This window comes from Bos grunniens, chromosome 8 (assembly GCF_055505025.1).
Source record: "Bos grunniens cultivar Pamir isolate PY7600 chromosome 8, Bosgru_T2T1.0, whole genome shotgun sequence".
Lineage (NCBI taxonomy): Eukaryota > Metazoa > Chordata > Mammalia > Artiodactyla > Bovidae > Bos > Bos grunniens.
In genome coordinates, this window is record NC_141172.1 from 80,633,037 (window position 1) to 80,651,554 (window position 18,518).

The 18,518-nt window shown below is 44.4% G+C and overlaps 1 protein-coding gene and 1 pseudogene across 1 annotated transcript; one reads left to right on the forward strand and one right to left on the reverse strand.

Annotated features, from left to right (window-relative positions):
* The first annotated feature begins 4,721 nt into the window (after positions 1–4,721).
* On the forward strand, positions 4,722–10,581 carry CTSL (cathepsin L). The gene is made up of 8 exons (XM_086416939.1): positions 4,722–4,862; positions 5,330–5,465; positions 5,970–6,092; positions 6,187–6,333; positions 6,807–7,031; positions 8,575–8,737; positions 9,622–9,739; positions 10,207–10,581. Exons 1-8 carry the CDS (start codon positions 4,771–4,773, stop codon positions 10,304–10,306), a joined length of 1,104 nt encoding a protein of 367 aa, XP_086273065.1. The 5' UTR covers positions 4,722–4,770; the 3' UTR covers positions 10,307–10,581.
* A 661-nt stretch (positions 10,582–11,242) lies between these two features.
* On the reverse strand, positions 11,243–14,071 carry LOC147367543 (CTD nuclear envelope phosphatase 1 pseudogene; annotated as a pseudogene).
* Between the last annotated feature and the right edge of the window lie 4,447 nt (positions 14,072–18,518).

An 18,518-nucleotide genomic window follows, 5' to 3' on the forward strand; every position in this document is an offset into this window, starting at 1 on the left:
GATGGTTGGATGGCATCACCGACTCGATGGACATGAGTTTGGGTAGGCTCCAGGAGTTGGTGATGGACAGGGAGGCCTGGCGTGCTGCAGCTCATGGAGTCACAAAGAATTGGACACGACTGAATGACTGAACTGAACTGAAGTTATTTGGCAAAGAAATGGCATAGAAGAGTAGGAATAAGAACAAAATGGTTAATGCCTTTTGGTAATACATTACTTAACAGATTTTGTATAAATAGATGTTACAGTTTCTTGCTTAAATGGCCTTCTCCCATATTTCTCTGGCATTTGGATATTTCTTAGCCTAATTTTAGAGTTGGGGCACATTTGGAATTTTTAAAAGTCCAGCTTTCTCCAGGGCATTTATATCACATTCCAAGAAACAAAGGAGCGGCCACTCCTTGGAAGGCAGCCCCAGGTATAGACGGTTATGCAGTGGTAGGGTTTTTCCACTCTGTGCCCCAAGGGCAAATGTAAAACCCATATATTAGACGATGTATTCAGATTTCTTAAACGAATGACTGTTGAACTCCATGGTATATTTTTTTAAAAATTTAACCTCCAGTCATTTCCAATACTTGATAACCACCTAAGACCTTTGGCCTCTAGCTGTGTCTGAGAGAAGAAAGCTTCTATTTCCTCAAAGATCTTAAAACTTTAAAAGAATTGATTTTTCTAAATTGTATGGGGTTGCCAGGACCATTCAATAGGGAAAGGATAGTCTTCAACAAATAATGCTAAGAAAGTCAGATATCCACATGCAAAAGAATGATATTGGACACTTAACTATACCATATGCAAAAGTTAACACAAATGGTTAAAGACCCAAACATAAGAACTAAAACTACAAAACTTTAGATGAAAACACAAGCAAAGAGCCTCATGATACTGGGCTTAGTAGTAATTTTTTTGATATGATACCAAAAGAATAAGCAACCAAAGAAAAAATAGGTAAACTGGATTTCATCAAAATTTAAAACTGGTGCACCAAAGGACAGTACTGATTTTATGAAAAGGCAACTCACAGAATTTAAGAAAATATTTGCAAATCACAATCAGATTGGAACCTGTGCGATGCTGGTAAAATGATGCAGACACAGTGAAAACAGAGAAAAAAATTGAACATAGAATACCATATCCAGCAAGTCCACTTCTGGGTAGATCTCCTAAAAAACTGAAAACAGAAACATGAACATTTGTACAACAACACTGACAGTAGTGTCATTCAACATAATCAAATCTGGAAATAACCCATATAGTCATCTGGAGATGTCTGGAGAAACAAAACATTTGTCCAGGGGTATTTTAGTCACCTTCAGAAAAAAGATAAACTCTGACACACCCTGCAACATGAATTTAGTACCTCATGAGAAATGCTGGGCTGGAGGAAGCACAAGCTGGAATCAAGATTGCGGGGAGAAATATCAAGAACCTCAGATAAGCAGATGACACCACCCTTATGGCAGAAAATGAAGAGGAACTCAAAAGCTTCTTGATAAAAGTGAAAGAGGAGAGCGAAAAAATTGGCTTAAAGCTCAACATTCAGAAAAGGAAGATCATGGCATCTGGTCCCATCACTTCATGGGAAATAGATGGGGAAACAGTGGAAACAGTGTCAGACTTTATTTTTTGGGTTCCAAAATCACTGCAGATGGTGACTGCAGCCATGAAATTAAAAGACGCTTATTCCTTGGAAGGAAAGTTATGACCAACCTAGATTGCATATTAAAAAGCAGAGACATTACTTTGCCAACAAAGGTCCATCTAGTCAAGGCTATGGTTTTTCCAGTGGTCATGTATGGATGTGAAAGTTGGACTGTGAAGAAAGCTGAGCACCGAAGAATTGATGCTTTTGAACTGTGGTATTGGAAAAGACACTTGAGAGTCCCTTGGACTGAAAGGAGCTCCAACCAGTCCATCCTAAAGGAGATCAGTCCTGGGTGTTCATTGGAAGGACTGATGCTGAAGCTGAAACTCCAGTACTTTGGCCACCTCATGTGAAGAGCTGACTCATTAGGAAAGACCTTGATACTGGGAGGGATTGGGGGCAGGAGGAGAAGGGGACGACGGAGGATGAGATGGCTGGACGGCATCACCGACCCAATGGACATGAGTTTGGGTAGGTTCCGGGAGTTGGTGATGGTCAGGGAGGCCTGGCATGCTGCGATTCATGCCTGGCATGCTGGTTGCAAAGAGTCGGACACGACTGAGCGACTGAACTGAACTGAACAACATGAATAAACCTTTAAGACATTATGTTAAGTAAAATAAGCCTAAGATGACAAATATTACATGATTCCATGGTGGTTGCCAAAGGCTTCTGTGGTGGGGGGCGGGCAGTGGGCAGGGAGAAATGCAGTGTTATTGTTTCATGGTACAGAGTTTCTGTTTCAGAACATGAAAATATTCCAAAGATGGGTGATGGTTATGGTTGCACAGCAATGTGAATGTACTTAATGCCACAGAACTGTACACTTAAATAAACATTTTTATGTTATGTAGATATTAACATAGTAAAATTACATGTCTGATTGTGCTTCTAAAATGCTTATAAACTTAATCTTAAGTACAAATTAGTTCAGAAGTCCAGTGAATCATGATTACATTTTAATTTAAATGATTCAAAATATGCGCAGAAAAAAAGTAATGTGGGACCAGACATGAGGTAATGATCATTTTTTTCTAAAAGGGATTTTCTATAATGAATATGTTTTTATGTAGTAAAGGACAAACATGTACAAAGTTTGACTTGTGTTCCCTAAGTTCTTAGTTATGTAAATTAATATTTAACCTATAAACCTATTTTCCTCCATTTAAAACGTTTCGCTGTCCTTTAAATCCTGACATTCAATATAAATTAAAGTAGAAATCACTGAAGTAAAAGTCACAATTCTTAATCTCCAGAAAAGGACCTTTTCTTAAATCTTAAATTTCTTTCCTTAAATCTTTTGTTGTTGTTGTTGTTCTCAAGATCTGTTTATTTATTTTTTAATATAAATTTATTTATTTTAATTGGAGGCTAATTACTTTATAATATTGTATTGGTTTTGCCATATATCAACATGAATCTGCCACGGGTGTAAACCTGTTCCCCATCCTGAACCCCCTGCCACCTCCCTCCCCATACCATCCCTCTGGGTCATCCCAGTGCACCAGCCCCAAGCACCCTGTATCATGCATCGAACCTGGACTGGCGATTGGTTTCACATATGATACTATGTATGTTTCAATGCCATTCTCCCGTATCATCCCGCCCTCGCCCTCTCCCACAGAGTCCAAAAGGCTGTTCTATACATCTGTGTCTCTTTTGCTGTCTCACATACAGGGTTATCTTTACCATCTTTCTAGATTCCATATATATGTGTTAGTATACTGTATTGGTGTTTTTCTTTCTGGCTTACTTCACTCTGTATAATAGGCTCCAGTTTCATCCACCTCATTAGAACTGATTCAAATGTATCTTTTTAAATGGCTGAGTAATACTCCATTGTGTATATGTACCACAGCTTTCTTATCCATTCATCTGCTGATGGACATCTAGGTTGCTTTCATGTCCTGGCTATTATAAACAGTGCTGCGATGAACATTGGGGTACACATGTCTCTTTCAATTCTGGTTTCCTCGGTGTGTATGCCTAGCAGTGGGGTTGCTGGGTCATATGGCAGTTCTATTTCCAGTTTTTCATCTTTCCTTAAATCTCGAGAAAAGGACCTAGATACTAAGGAAGAAGAGCGGGAAAGTAAAAGCAGTTACTGCTGCTGCTGCTAAGTCACTTCAGTCGTGTCCGACTCTGTGCGACCCCATAGACGGCACCCATCAGGCTCCACCGTCCCTGGGATTCTCCAGGCAAGAACACTGGAGTGGGTTGCCATTTCCTTCTCCAATGCAGGAAAGTGAAAAGTGAAAGTGAAGTCGCTCAGTCGTGTCCGACTCTTAGCGACCCCATGGACTACAGCCTACCAGGCTCCTCCGTCCATGGGATATTCCAGGCAAGAGTACTGGAGTGGGGTGCCATTGCCTACCCTCCATTTTTCCTTTTTTCTTAATTAAACTAAAATTTTTTGTAAACAACTCGTTTCTGTTGGTTTTGAGGAAAACTTGAGAGACAAGAAGAACCCCTAACTGGGGAAGACAGGAGAAGGGTATTACAAAATACCACCTCTTCTCTGGAGACCCTCCCAGCCCTTTGCCTTCCTGGGATTTGGGCAGTGACCAGGGCGCCACATCCTCTGAGGAACTGCGATTCTGCTCCTCAAACCCAGCTTGTACCACCGTTAACCCTGGAGGTCGGCTTGCGAGCTTTGCATTCCTCCAGCCTGCCCCACCTTCGCTGCGGAATAAGCGGGAGCCCCTGTACGAGACAGTTCTCAGTCCTCCCGAAGACTTTCACCAAGAACTCTAGGATTAGGACTTAAAATTTAAACAAAACAAAACAAAACCCTAAGGAAGGAGGCACAGGGTTACGCTAAAAATCCACTTGGGACCCCCTGCAAGCCTCTTTTAGTGAACCACCGACCAAGAGCACGAGTTCGATGTAATTAGTTGATCTGGGTCCCCAGGGAGGCGCCGGCCGCCCTCCTTAGTTCTGCCCAATGGCCCCCCCAGCTCGCTGCCGTGGGGTCCACTGAGGCTGGCACCTGGACAATTTGGGACCAGCCCTGTCACGCGCCGGGAGTCCCAGCACACGGGCCCCGCCTATATGAGGTTCAGCCAATCGCGGGGCGTGCTAACGGGGGGCGGGGCTTGCCGAGCGCAGTCCCGGAGCCTTAAATGGGAGGTCTTGGTGCCCACAACCCAACTTTAGACGCCGCGGGATCCGGAGCCGCCGGTTGTGCCTGTGCGGCAGGCAGCCCTCGCCACAGGTGAGCGCCACGGGATGAGACATGGTGCGGCGGGGTCACTCCGGCTAGCAGCGCGACTGCAGCCTTGGGGGTTGAGGGCTTGGGGAGGGGTTCCAGGAGGCGCCGGTGTGACAAGGCAGTATGACCCCCGCTAGCTGGACTGCAGAGCGTTTTTCGGCACCGCGTCTACATACTCTGTCAGCGGAGGGAGTTCGCTGGGCCCGCCCCTGGGCTGGGCCCGCCTGCAGCGCGGGAGGGTGGCTCGTCCGGGCCGCTGTTTGAGTCCCAGAAGAGCCTCACCCTGTCCCGCGCGGAAACTGGGGTCTCAGAGCTCTTTTTCTCCACCCACATCCATAGACTTCCCCTACTGTCCTTTTATAAATACTTGGGAATATAAATGTTTTTACTCCACCATAGTGGCTCAAAAAAAAAGATGGCCTTTTAGAAAGATTGGTTTAATCAGATACTCATTTCTTCTCCCTTCCTAGGTTTTTGAACATGAATCCTTCACTCCTCCTGACAGCCCTTTGCTTGGGAATAGCCTCAGCTGCTCCAAAATTTGACCACAGTTTAGATACACAATGGAAATTGTGGAAGGCAGCACACAGGAAACCATACGACTTGGTTGGTAACATCTGAAACTGTCCATCTGAAACCCTGCAGAGAATGGTCCATGCTGTTGGGAGTTTATGGCAGATAGTAGTCTCTTGAGGCTGGCTCTTGTCAGGGCAGTAACTTCATGGCACCTGTCACTGAGTACACTGTGGGCATTTGTCCTGTCATGTGGGCGCTGGAGAACAGCTCCCAAGAGTATAGAGCCATCTCTGGCCATGGTCTCTCTTCCTCTTTATATACAAATCCACTTGGTGACGGTATGTGCTGTCGCTTCAGTCGTGTCCAACTCTGTGACCAGGCTCCTCTGTCCATGGGATTTTCCAGGCAAGAATATTAGAGTGGGTTGCCATACCCTCCTTCAGGGGATCATCCCAACGCAGGGATTGAATCTGTGTTTCTTGCATCTCCTGCCTTTGCACGGGAGTTCTTTACCACTTAGCACCACCTGGTGAAGCCCTTGGTGAGTTGGTTTTAAATAGAATAAAAGAATATAGGCTACCTGTTTGCTTCTAGAATGAAGAAGGATGGAGAAAAGCGGTGTGGAAGAAGAATATGAAAATGATTGAGCTGCATAATCAGGAATACAGCCAAGGGAAACATAGCTTCAGCATGGCAATGAATGCCTTTGGTGACATGGTGAGTGTGGCATGAATTTTTTGTGCCTTCTCTGCTTAACACTTTAGCAAAATAACCTCTTGCTTTTCAACATTCTATTTCCTTTTCCTTGAAGACCAATGAAGAATTCAGGCACACGATGAATGGCTTTCAAAGGCAGAAGAACAAGAAGGGGAAAGAGTTCCATGAAACTATCTTTGCTTCGATTCCTCCATCCATGGATTGGAGAGAGAAAGGCTATGTAACTCCTGTGAAGAATCAGGTATGATGGTACTCAGCAAATCTCTCTCCAAGAGTAAAGCCAAATAGGAGTTGCCATCCTTGCTATGATACACTGTGCTGCTGCTGCTGCTGCTAAGTCGCTTCAGTCGTGTCCAACTCTGTGCGACCCCATAGACAGCAGCCCACCAGGCTCCTCTGTCCCTGGGATTCTCTAGGCAAGAACACTGGAATGGGTTGCCATTTCCTTCTCCAATGCATGAAAGTGAAAAGTGAAAGTGAAGTTGCTCAGTCGTGTCCAACTCTTAGCGACCCCATGGACTGGAGCCTACCAGTCTCCTCCATCCATGTGATTTTCCAGGCAAGAGTACTGGAGTGGGGTGCCATTGCCTTCTCCGGACACACTGTGCAACAACATGCCATTCACTAGGTTTTAAAAGCATTTCCATATATATGGGCTACTGTCCAAGTCTTGCTATTTGTTTTGTAACTTATGCTTTTAAATTTTGTTTTCAGGGTAAATGTGGTTCTTGTTGGGCTTTTAGTGCCACAGGTGCTCTTGAAGGACAGATGTTCCAAAAAACTGGCAAACTTGTTTCACTGAGTGAGCAGAACCTGGTGGACTGCTCTCAGCCTGAAGGCAATCGGGGTTGTCACGGTGGCTTCATAGATAATGCCTTCCAGTATGTTTTGGACGTTGGAGGCCTGGACTCAGAGGAATCTTATCCATACACTGGATTGGTAAGAGGAGCTCCTTGTAATCAAAGTTGAACACTTTAGGGGAAAATAGATATCACGTTTAGAATCCACATTTTAGATTGTAGAATCTTTATCTGCAGACTGTCAGAACTGTCATTAAAATAGTTAGCCTTGCACAGTTCTCTGTTTAGCTACTTACCATGTGTTCATGCTGTCGCTTCAATCATATCCAACTCTGTGTGACCTTTTAGACTATAGCCCACCAGGCTCCTCTCTCCATGGAATTCTCCAGGCAAGATTACTGAAGCGGGTTGCCATGTCCTCCAGAGGATCTTCCTGACCCAGGGATCGAACCTGCATCTTTCATGTCACCTGTATTGGCAGTCAGGTTCTTTACCACTAGTGCTACTTGGGAGCCCAGATAGTTACCATAAAGCTGTTAATGTTTCTACTGAATGTGGAAATATACATTTGTTGTTGTTGTTTAGTCACTCAGTCGTATCTGACTCTTTTGCAACCTTTTTGGGCTCCAAAATCACTGCAGATGGTGATTGCACCATGAAATTAAAAGACACTTACTCCTTGGAAGAAAAGTTATGACCAACCTAGACTGCATATTCAAAAGCAGAGACATTACTTTGTCAACAAAGGTCCGTCTAGTCAAGGCTATGGTGTTTCCAGTGGTCATGTATGGATGTGAGAGTTGGACTGTGAAGAAAGCTGAGCGCCAAAGAATTGATGCTTTTGAACTGTGGTGTTGGAGAAGACTCTTGAGAGTCCCTTGGGCAGCAAGGAGATCCAACCAGTCCATTCTAAAGGAGATCAGTCCTGGGTATTCTTTGGAAGGACTGATGCTGAAGCTGAAACTCCTTTGGCCAAATACTTTGGCCACCTCATGCGAAAAGTTGACTCATTGGAAAAGACTCTGATGCTGGGAGGGATTGGGGGCAGGAGGAGAAGGGGACAACAGAGGATGAGATGGCTGGATGGCGTCACCGACTCGATGGACATGAGTTTGGGTGAACTCCGTGAGATGGTGATGGACAGGGAGGCCTGGTGTGCTGCAATTCATGGGGTTGCAAAGAGTCGGACACAACTGAGCGACTGAACTGAACTGAACTGAACTGAGACTATAGCCTGCCAGGCTCCTCTGTCTGTGGGATTTACTGGGCAAGATTACCGGAGTAGGTTGCCATTTCCCCCTCCAGGGGATCTTCCCAACCCAGGGATCAAACCCCTGCCTCCATGTCTCGTGCCTTGTAGGGATCAAACCCCTGTCTCCTACCTTGTAGGAGTAAAGGTGGATTATTTACTGCTGAGGCACCAGGGAAATATACATATCATTCTTTATAAGTACAAATTTCTCCTGAGTAAAGGTTTCTTATGGGCAGGTAGATTGAGAGTGTTTGATTGCATAGACACAAGCTAATTTTTTCCATTTCAAAACAGCCAATGGCATTCCATCTCCTGGGATGCTTTGTAACAAACTTGACTTGGAAATCATTAAGCTGCAGAATGTCTTGAACTCATATACCCCAGGAGGAGGATGGTATTAATCAAGCCTCTTCCCCATTACCTTTAAAAGGTTGGCACCTGCCTTTACAATCCCAACAATTCTGCTGCTAATGAAACTGGTTTCGTGGACCTCCCTAAGCAGGAGAAGGCTCTTATGAAGGCAGTGGCAACTTTGGGTCCCATCTCTGTTGCTGTAGATGCACACAATCCATCTTTCCAGTTCTACAAGTCAGGTAAGTATTTGTCTATCTTGAAATTTAGGCAGAAAAATTGGAAAATCACCATGACATACAGCAAAACTGACTCTTTGGTATGTAGAATTCAATGTAAAATTTGAAGGTCTATAGATTTAATATAGTTGTTAATGTTAGTATTTGTACCTGATGTGTCCATTTGACATTACTTGAACCATGTCCCCATGATTTTAAGCACTTCATAAATATATTTGAATGGCTACTTAATTTGATTCATATAGCTTAATTTACTTTTTTCCAGTTGTGTGTGCTCAGTTGTGTCCATAACTCTTTGCAGGCCCATGGACTGTAGTCCACCAGGCTCCTCTGCCTGTAGAATTTTCCAGGCAAGAATGCTGAAGTGGGTTGCCATTTCCTACTCAAGGGGATCTTCCCAAACCAGAGATCAAACCCACGTCTCGTGAATCTCCTGCATTGGCAGGCAGATTCTTTACCACTAGCACCACCTTGAAAGTCCTATTTACGACTGTAGCCACCCAGAGTTTCAACTGTTAGACCTTTGAAATTTTCCAAAGAATTTTGCTACTGTAATTAAAACCAGAAAGAACTTCTTGGCTGAAGTAATTTTGTGTTGTGTGCTATTTCCCTAGACTGAATGTCTTGAAAGTAAAATGATAAGATTTTAAGGAGTGTTCTTTTATGTCTCTTGACATGTTGTTTACAAAAGAGAGTATGCCGTTTGTATATCTGCTAGTGTTAGATGAGGGCCTGGATCCCTAGCCTAGAATGAAAAAAAAAATCTTGTTTTTAAATCTTATCTAGATTTGTATCATTTAGCTTAATTTTGAGATGTCTCCTTACCCTGATTAATAGACTAGGTCACTTGGAGGTCTTCACCCCAACATTGTATTTTATTTTCCCAGGCATTTATTATGAGCCAAATTGTAGCAGTGAATCCGTGGATCATGCTGTTCTGGTAGTTGGCTATGGCTTTGAAGGAGCAGACTCAGATGACAATAAATATTGGCTTGTCAAAAACAGGTATAAAATGCCCCAAATACTTATATTTGAGGTTGAAAAGGGGAGTCCTTTTTGGAATCAGCATTTGAATTCAGGTCCTCAAATCCTTAAGTACACTTCTGAAGTCTTATGCCACTTAGGATGATCACAGGCATATTAATGTTTGATTATAACATTAAGATACTGTCTGAAGTTGCCTAAGGTATTGATGTAGTTTGGGTATCATCTCATTTCTAAATCCAAACATTTTTTAAATTCTAAAACACATCTGGCCCCAAGAGTTTCTTTTTTATGTCTCTAATTTTATAGTTTTGTGAAAGGTTTGGGATAGAAGTTATGTATACATTTAGAACTCAACCATGAATAAGAACAACTGCATTTCTTGCTTCTTTCTGAATCTGTCTTGACCTCTGGTGCACTGTTTAAATATTAATAAATATAAATGTGTTTGATTCTTCATATAAAATGAAAACCTTCTCTTCTTTCAGCTGGGGTGAACATTGGGGCATGGATGGCTACATAAAGATGGCCAAAGACCGGAACAACCACTGTGGAATCGCCACCATGGCCAGTTATCCTACTGTCTAAATGTCAAAGGCTGGATTAAGAACAATATCCAGAGGAAGGATTTTCTCTTAAAACTGACCAGACTTTATTGTGTGGGAATGAAAGGCTTGAATCACTGAAGATCCAAGTTGTGGTCTGAATTCTGTGACCTTTTACACTGGTGAAACGTTACCACTTCTTTCACTACTGTTGTAAATATGTTTGTATGATCAACTTGCCTAATGAATTTTGAACTTTCATGTTTTAAAAGGATGTATACAGTTTTGCCTTTTAAAATAAAACTTTATTTCAGAATAGAGGTGGCTTCTTTCTGTTTTTAATACATTACATTTTTAGAGTAAAAAACATAATTGGGCTCTTAAGACGCAACTGATTATTTTTTGTTGTTGTTTAGTTGCTAAGTCACGTCTGACTCTTTTGTGACCCCATGGACTATAGTCCACAAGGCTCCTCTGTCCATGGAATTCCCCAGGCAAGAATACCAGAGTGGGTTGCCATTTCCTTTTCCAAGGGGATCTTCCCAACCCAGGGATCAAACCCACGTCTTCTGCATTGCAGGTAGGTTCTTTACCTCTGAGCCACCAGGGAAGCCCCTAACTGAATGTGCCAGTGGTCTATTAGGAGAATGGCTGTATGGCCTTCTGGTTCTTATAGTTATCAATATGCAGATCTTATGTTAGCTGCCCATTGACTGTGTCTGACATCCCTTGAATAGAGCAAAATTTGACAACCTAAAGGACAAGGGTAAGTCGTTTTGTACAAGAGTTATTAAAAAATCAAATCAAAACAAAGCTAGCTTGGATTCTCTTTTGAGCCTCCTAGATTACTGAATGTGTCTCATACTCTGGCCAGTCGTGTTTCTCGACCGGCCAGAGCACTGTTGTGGCTCTCCTAGACTGTTAGGTCCCAGTCTGGAGTTTTCAGGGAGTGCAAACATGAAGTTAAAGGGTGGCTGCTTCAAAATCTGGCCCTTGTGTCCATCCAGACTCCATACAGAGTGCAGGGCTCTGAGGGCAGAGAGGGTGGGAGGGCAGACCCTGCGCAGGCCGTCATCATCATTGGACAGGGCATCAAACAAACAGCCTTCCAAGGGCTCAACCTCCCTTCCCCACCCCAACTCAGGGGGAGGGGAAGCAGCTGCCACCAGAGCCTATGTTGGTGAAGTTTTCCGCTCAGCACAGAACAAACATCAGTGGTGAACCCGAGGGCATCTGGCATCAGAATCAGGTTGAGAAGAGTGAGATTGCTGGGGTCACTGAGCTAGGATTTGATGGGGATGACCTTGGCTGGCTTCTGTACGCCCTGGGGAGTCATGCAGGATCACAGTGCTGGAGAAGTCACTGTGGATCACAGAGAGTGTCCTGGAGGTAGTGGCCAGATTCCCAAGTGCAGTGCCGTCTGCAGTATTTCCAGAGTGCTTCTGCTATTATCCAGTGCATCAGCCACAGTAGAGCCCCGAGTCTCCACGCTTGCTGTGACCACCACCAGCTGGGACCACTGGCTCACCTCTTCCAGGAAGGAAGCCACATGGGGCCTCTTTACTACAAAATCCCAAGGGGATGTTTGTCTATTGCCACCTCCAGAATGAAGTCAGGAGGTGTTCCAGGTGGACTGTGGGCCTCAGGACCCCATGAAAAGGGGACTGAGTAACACCAGGATCTTCCCCTTCACCTGGCTTGGCCGATTCCGGGACACATGACCGCCGGATCCCTGGCGGGGGGAACGCGGTAATGGGACGGGGTTGGGGGTGGGTGCCAAGGGGGCGGAGTCCCAAGTGGCCGAAGAAGATGCAGAGAGGGGCGTGGAAGGGGCGGCTCAGAAAGCCACCCACGACAAGTCATCTTTCTGATGACTTAGAAAGTCCAGTAGAACAGGGAGCTGGGGGACAGATGTGGGCAGCCCACTGGGGCCCACGTGGGCTGGGAGTGGTACTGACAGCTTCGCGGAGGTTGCCGGCAGGGCCGAGACAAGTGGTGCTACAGTGGGGTCCTCTGAGACCAGGCGGGAAGGGGATGAAGAATTGAGGAGCTAGGGAGAAGGGACGGAAGGTTAAGGAAGGGGGAGGGGCAGGGGGAAGCAGGGGGTGGCCTGCTGCGCAGGTGTGCTAGGGCACTGCCCTCAGGAAAGACGGTAAATTGTTCTCATAAGGAAATAATTCACATTTTGGAAAAGTGAACACACATGCATATGATTTCCAATCAAGAAAAGGGCCTTAGAGGTCACGATCATTTGGCCCACAATGTTATAGGCTATAACTGTGAAAAGCAATGTCCCAGGGCCTGTTTCTGGTGCAACTTGCCGGACTTCTAGTGAAGACAACGTGGCTACTTTGCAAAAGACCCAAAGCATTGCCAAGAATGTTTGTCTTCACATCCATAAGCAATGAGGGACAAGCACCCACTTTGGAGACTGGGCTTCAAAAGTAGTATGGTGGCCTCAGAGGTGGACAATAGGTGAATATCAAAAGTGATTGTCTGAAGCCTAATTTACACCTAGGTCCCTAATTCCTGAATTTGATTTTAAAAAGAAAAACCCTACATTCTGCAGGCTAAGGAAACACATAGTATTTACTGTCTTTGGGTTTAAAATTATCATATTCCTACTCAGGGAAATAAAAAGCAAATGGAAGCATTCAGTTAATAGAATGCTATGAGGACGTGAAGTGGAGCACAGCTAGGGTCTCAGCCCACGAAACTTCCAGCAGTCTCTGGTCAAGTCCATCTGCACTGGACTGTGTGTCATGCTGGAGCTTCAGTGTGGCCACAGGTGCTTACATTTCCAACTTCCTGACCCAAAATGACAGATGTGTTTGGAGTAAAAGTCTGTGGGTTTTGAGATAGCATGACCCAGTGTAGCCACAGGAAAATTTGGGAGGCTCCCAATCTGAGCCCCTTCGACTGGTTGGGGCCAGATTGAGACACCAGAATTGTAGCATCCTCTGTGTCCTGGTGATGCTGTGGACGAGACATTTCCAATCCTGAGGAGGAGATGGTGCTATTCGAGGGAGGTGGTTGAAACACCAGAAGGGAGAGAAACCTAACTCTCTAACCTAACCTAACCCAGAGGGTCCAGTCAGTGTTATGGTTGTGTTGTTTAGAGACTAAGTCATGTCCACCTCTTTTGCGACCCCCTGCACTGTAGCCCACCAGGCTCTTCTGTTCATGGAATTCTCCAGACAAGAATACTGGAGTGGGTTGCCATTTCCTTCTCCAGGGGATCTTCCCAACCTAGGGATCAAACCTGGGTCTCCTGCAATGCAGGCAGATTCTTTACCACTGAGCCACCAGGGATGCCTGAGTCGATCAATAATATAGGATAAAAGGGTGGGTGTCTGAGCATAGAATTCCCAGGTCAGAACCCTTAGAAAAGAGAAATGACATTTAGAGAAAGTGGGAAGTGATTAGATTAAGGTGCAGGAGATGGGGATTTTTAGGTTTTTAGGACACAGGGGAACCAGTGGGGCATGCAGTGAAAAGACTATTCTGGTTATTTATTACTGTAAAAATAAACTATAAGGAAACATAGCAGTTTGGGAAAAAAAAAAACAACTATCTTTCCAACTTCCTGACTGAGCTTAACTACACTGTTTTCCATTGGAAGTCTTTCGTGCTTTCAGGAATCGCTAGCAGTTCTGACAGGCTGACATCCAAGCAGGCTCACTCATGTGGCTATCCTAGATGCTGTTGCAGTCTGGGCATTCAGCCCTGGCTGCCAACCAGAGTACCTACATGGACCTCCCCGTGACCTGAACTCCCACGGCATGAAGGCTGGCTCGGAGAGGAACATCCCGAGAGAACAGGCCAGGATGCCTAACGAGAAACTGTGAGGCTTCTTTTGACCTGATCTTAGTTCCAAGTGCAACCTCTGCTGCTTCACTGTATTCACAGCATGTTGCTCGGGTTCCAGGGGAAGGGGTTGACAGTCCACCTCCTGGTGGGGCAAGGCAAGGTCACTTAGTAGAAGAGCATGTGGGATGGAAGATGTGGTTGCAGCCATCCTTGGAAAATGCTATCTGCCACCTTCAATCTCTGAAAGTCCACTAGAAAGGACTGCCTTAGTGTCTGTCACCTTGCTTCACTATGACAGGCTAGTTCATACTGCTTTCATGTAACCTTGGAAGCACAGCCCAAGACTCTAAGAAAATGCCTAGGTGCTGATATGAATGCAAATGTGAAGACTTCTCAGACATCAGATAATTAAACAGATATTAGAATCTTCTGCAACATTCAAAAACATTTATACTTGTTTAAACTCTGAAAAGTTTGAAACAGTATCTGTCGTAAAAGCTTTTTAAAATAAGCCAATTGACATAAATCAAATAAAGCTGAAAACAAATTTTTATTTTAGACAAATGTTGCCATATTAGTAAGCCAAGGATATTGCAGCCATCAACCCCTCAGCCACTAAAAGCTGCCACCAACTGTGAACCTGAGGGGATTCGGGATGGAGAAAAACAGGATACCAGACCTAGATAATTAAGGTGCAAATCAAAGAACTAATTGCAGGGAATATAGATTCTGGCATCTCCCCAAACATAGAAAAGCACTAAAGTAATTAACTGACTTCCCTCATGGCTCAGAGGATAAAGAATCTGCCTACAATGCAGGAGACCTCAGTTCGATCCTCAGGTTGGGAAGATCCCTAGGAGGAGGGGTATGGCAACACACTCCAATATTCTTGCCTGGAGAATTCCCATGGTCAGAGGAGCCTGGTGGGCTACAGTCCAAGGGGTCTCAAAGAATGAGATGCAACTGAGCGATTAAGTACACAAAGTAATTAACACTTATCTTTTGATGTTCTGACTGTGTGTTAGTCACTCAGTCGTATCCAACTCTTTGCGACCCCATGGATTATAGCCCGCTAAGCTCCTCTGTCCATAGAATTTTCCAGGCAAGGATACTGGAGTGGGTTGCCATTTCCTTCTCCAGGGGATCTTCCTGATCCAGGGATTGAACCTGGGTCTCCTAACTTGCAGGCAGTTGCTTTACTGTTTGAGCTTCTAGGGAAGCTACCTGGGGTATTTTTTTATTTGTTTATTTTGTTTTTTGCAAAAACTCCTATATATCCTGGCTCCTCCCTTACCTCTTCAGAACAGTCATTCAGAGTTATCTGAGAGGCTGTCTCTCCTGCTTAAGTCTGTAAGTAAAGCATAATTCCCAACTTTTAGGTTGTGCTTTTTTTTCCTTCTTCAGTTGACACAATAATCTGGTCTGAAACATAAACTTACTGTCAGAAGCTGAAAAGTCAACAGAGGATTCCTCCCTAGAGCCCTCAGGAGGAATATAGCCCTGCAGACACTTTGGTTTGGAATTCTGGCCTCCGGGAGTGAGAGAGTAAATTCCTATGACTTTAAGCCATAGTGTGTGGTGTATGTCAGCCCCAGTGCAGCCCTGGCCTGCGCAGCTCGCCTGTACTCTCCTTCGCAGCCCAGACAGCCCAAGAGGACTCATTGGCTCCGGACCGCCCGAGACGAGTCAGACCTGCTGAACACAGAGGGATAACATCAGGAATCCCTCAGCTCATATCCCTCTCAGCCTTTCTTTGCAATTCTTCAAATGGTACCGACCACAAGGCAATAGTCAGCTAAGACAGGAGAAGCTGAAGAAACCCTACATGACTTAGCAGTGGATTTAATGATCAGCAAGTGGAAAAAAAGGCACAAGAAGTTTGGGTATCTTTTCCCTTCCTTACAAGTCCTCTCTCATCTAAATCAAGCATTGGTCAGTGTTTCAAACCAGAGATAGTCAATACCTCATAGAAAGACATTCTCACACATTAAAATGCACTGAAAACAAGCTTTGCTTCCTTCTCTTTGTATTTAACGTGAGAATTAAAGTTATTAACTTGAAAATTAATGTCTTCTTTACTCACCGGCACCACTTTTACTTGATAACATCAAATGTTTCCTGTTTTTCTCTGTGAGGGAGGAAAGATCATAAGAAGGATATGAAGGAAACATGGGAGTTGATGCAATAAGACTTAATATTAACAATATAAATGCTGCTAAAAAAAAGTGGTCGTGACACAAAATGGCCTAACTCGTGCTGGGGAGTACTTTTATGGTCTTTTTTGACACTGAATTCCTGATCTCTAGTAATAGGAGTCTTTCTCTGACTCCTGGGTTGACTTCTGTTTTCCTTTGGTAGGAGGTAGTCCTGGCCTGCACTTACTGGCCCACCTCCCTCATTCTCCCTGGATGTCTCAGGAGCCTTTTGTCACGTGACTTTTGTCACAGACTGTCATACTGGCCTGAGTATCATTCTAACTTCTGAGAAGAAGATAGCTTCCTGGAGATAAGCTGCATTCCCAAACAAAAAACCCTTGTGTTTCTGAGAAACTCTTTTGTTAAGGAACAGGCCAGAAAACATGGTCTCAGGTGGAGTTAACTATTCACCTGGTGAGAACCAGAACTTACCTTTTATCTACTCACTTTTCCATCTATCAAATGTGCACCAGTAAATCAAAACTACAGCGAGGTCACACCGGTCAGAATGGTCATCATTAAAAGTCTACAAATAACAATTGCTAGAGAGGGTGTGGAAAAAAAAGAACCCTTCTACACTGTTGGTGGGAATGAAATTTGGTACAGCTACTATGAGAACAGTATGGAGGTTCCTCAAAAAACTAAAAATAGAGTTATCATATGATCCAAAAATCCCATTCCTAGGCATATATACAGACAAAAGTATAATTATGTCCTTACCCAGAACTAAAATTAAAATAACCCCTGATAGTACTGTTCTCCCCTCCCCTGATTTATTTTTCCCATAGCGTTTACCGCCATCAGGCTATTACATTTTATTTGTTAGTTTTGTTTACTGTGTCTCTTCCACACATCAGCATTTAGTCTATACAGAGGTCCACACAGAGACAAGGGGTTCTGTTTTGTTCACCTCTCTATCCTCAGCCGGAGAAGGCAATGGCACCCCACTCCAGTACTCTTGCCTGGAAAATCCCATGGGCGGAGGAGCCTGGTAGGCTGCAGTCCATGGGGTCACGAAGAGTCAGACATGACTGAGCGACTTCACTTTCACTTTTCACTTTTCACTTTCCTGCATTGGAGAAGGAAATGGCAACCCCTCCAGTGTTCTTGCCTGGAGAATCCCAGGAACAGGGGAGCCTGGTGGGCTGCCATCTATGAGGTCGCACAGAGTCAGACACAACTGAAGTGACTTAGCAGCAGCAGCAGCAGCTATCCTCAGCGCTGAAGACAAGAACTGGCACAGAGTAGGCACAAAATATTATCTGCTATCCGGACAAATGAATAACCAACGTACCCACATTATATGAATACATTCTCAGAGCTTTGAAAGTCTAGCAGTGAAGATAATGCAAAGGCCCCTTTTGAAACTGCTAAGTTGCTTCACTCGTGTCCGACTCTGTGCGACCCCATAGATGGAAGCCCACCAGGCTCCCCCGTCCCTGGGATTCTCCAGGCAAGAACACTGGAGTGGCTTGCCATTTCCTTCGCCAATGCATGAGAGTGAAAGTGAAAGTGAAGTCGCTCAGTCGTGTCCAACTCTTAGCGACCCCATGGACTGCAGCCTACCAGGCTCCTCCGTCCATGTGATTTTCCAGGCAAGAGTACTGGAGTGGGGTGCCATTGCCTTCTCCGTTTTGAAACTATATCCCCTTAAATATTCCCCTTCCTCAGGGGAACAACCACAATTATTAATTCAGGGATATGAGTAGTCCTTTTTCTTTGTCTATACCCAAACACACGTGGGGTTTTGTTTTTCACTGTTTTTGTTTCTTCTTTTTTTTTTTAAAGATGTAAATGTGTCTCGTCCATCATAAAATAAGCAAGCAAACCTCCTTTTAGCCCCAGGTTACTACTGCAGTCACTACATTATATTCTTCTTCCTGTTTCCAGGTAAAATCTCTTGAACAGCTTGTTTAAACTTGCTATACCCCACTTCCTCACCTTCTATTAACTTAGGTCCATCCCTAAAGTCCAGACCCTCCCAAATGACCTCATTTACTCTAGTTACTGCAGGTACCACCTGAAATTTCTGATGACTTTCAGTCCCTCTCCTGAGCTCGAAACCCGCCATGTACCCAACTGCCTATAAGATGTCCTAACCCAGCTGACCCACAGAAACTTCAAACTCCAGTGTACAGAGCTGAATTTTACACTGAACAGGTCATCTGCAAGTGCTCCCTGGCTTTGTATATGGCACAAACATACATTTCATTAATTCCCTCCCTCTCCTTTCCTCTGACATACATAATC

Excerpts from the sequence above, each read along its gene's own strand:
- CTSL (XM_086416939.1), top strand. The coding sequence starts at position 4,771 with ATGGGAGGTCTTGGTGCCCACAACCCAACTTTAGACGCCGCGGGATCC. Across the intron at positions 5,466-5,969 it reads ACAGGAAACCATACGACTTG|AATGAAGAAGGATGGAGAAA; the intron begins GTTGGTAACATC and ends GTTTGCTTCTAG. Across the intron at positions 6,093-6,186 it reads TGAATGCCTTTGGTGACATG|ACCAATGAAGAATTCAGGCA; the intron begins GTGAGTGTGGCA and ends TTTTCCTTGAAG.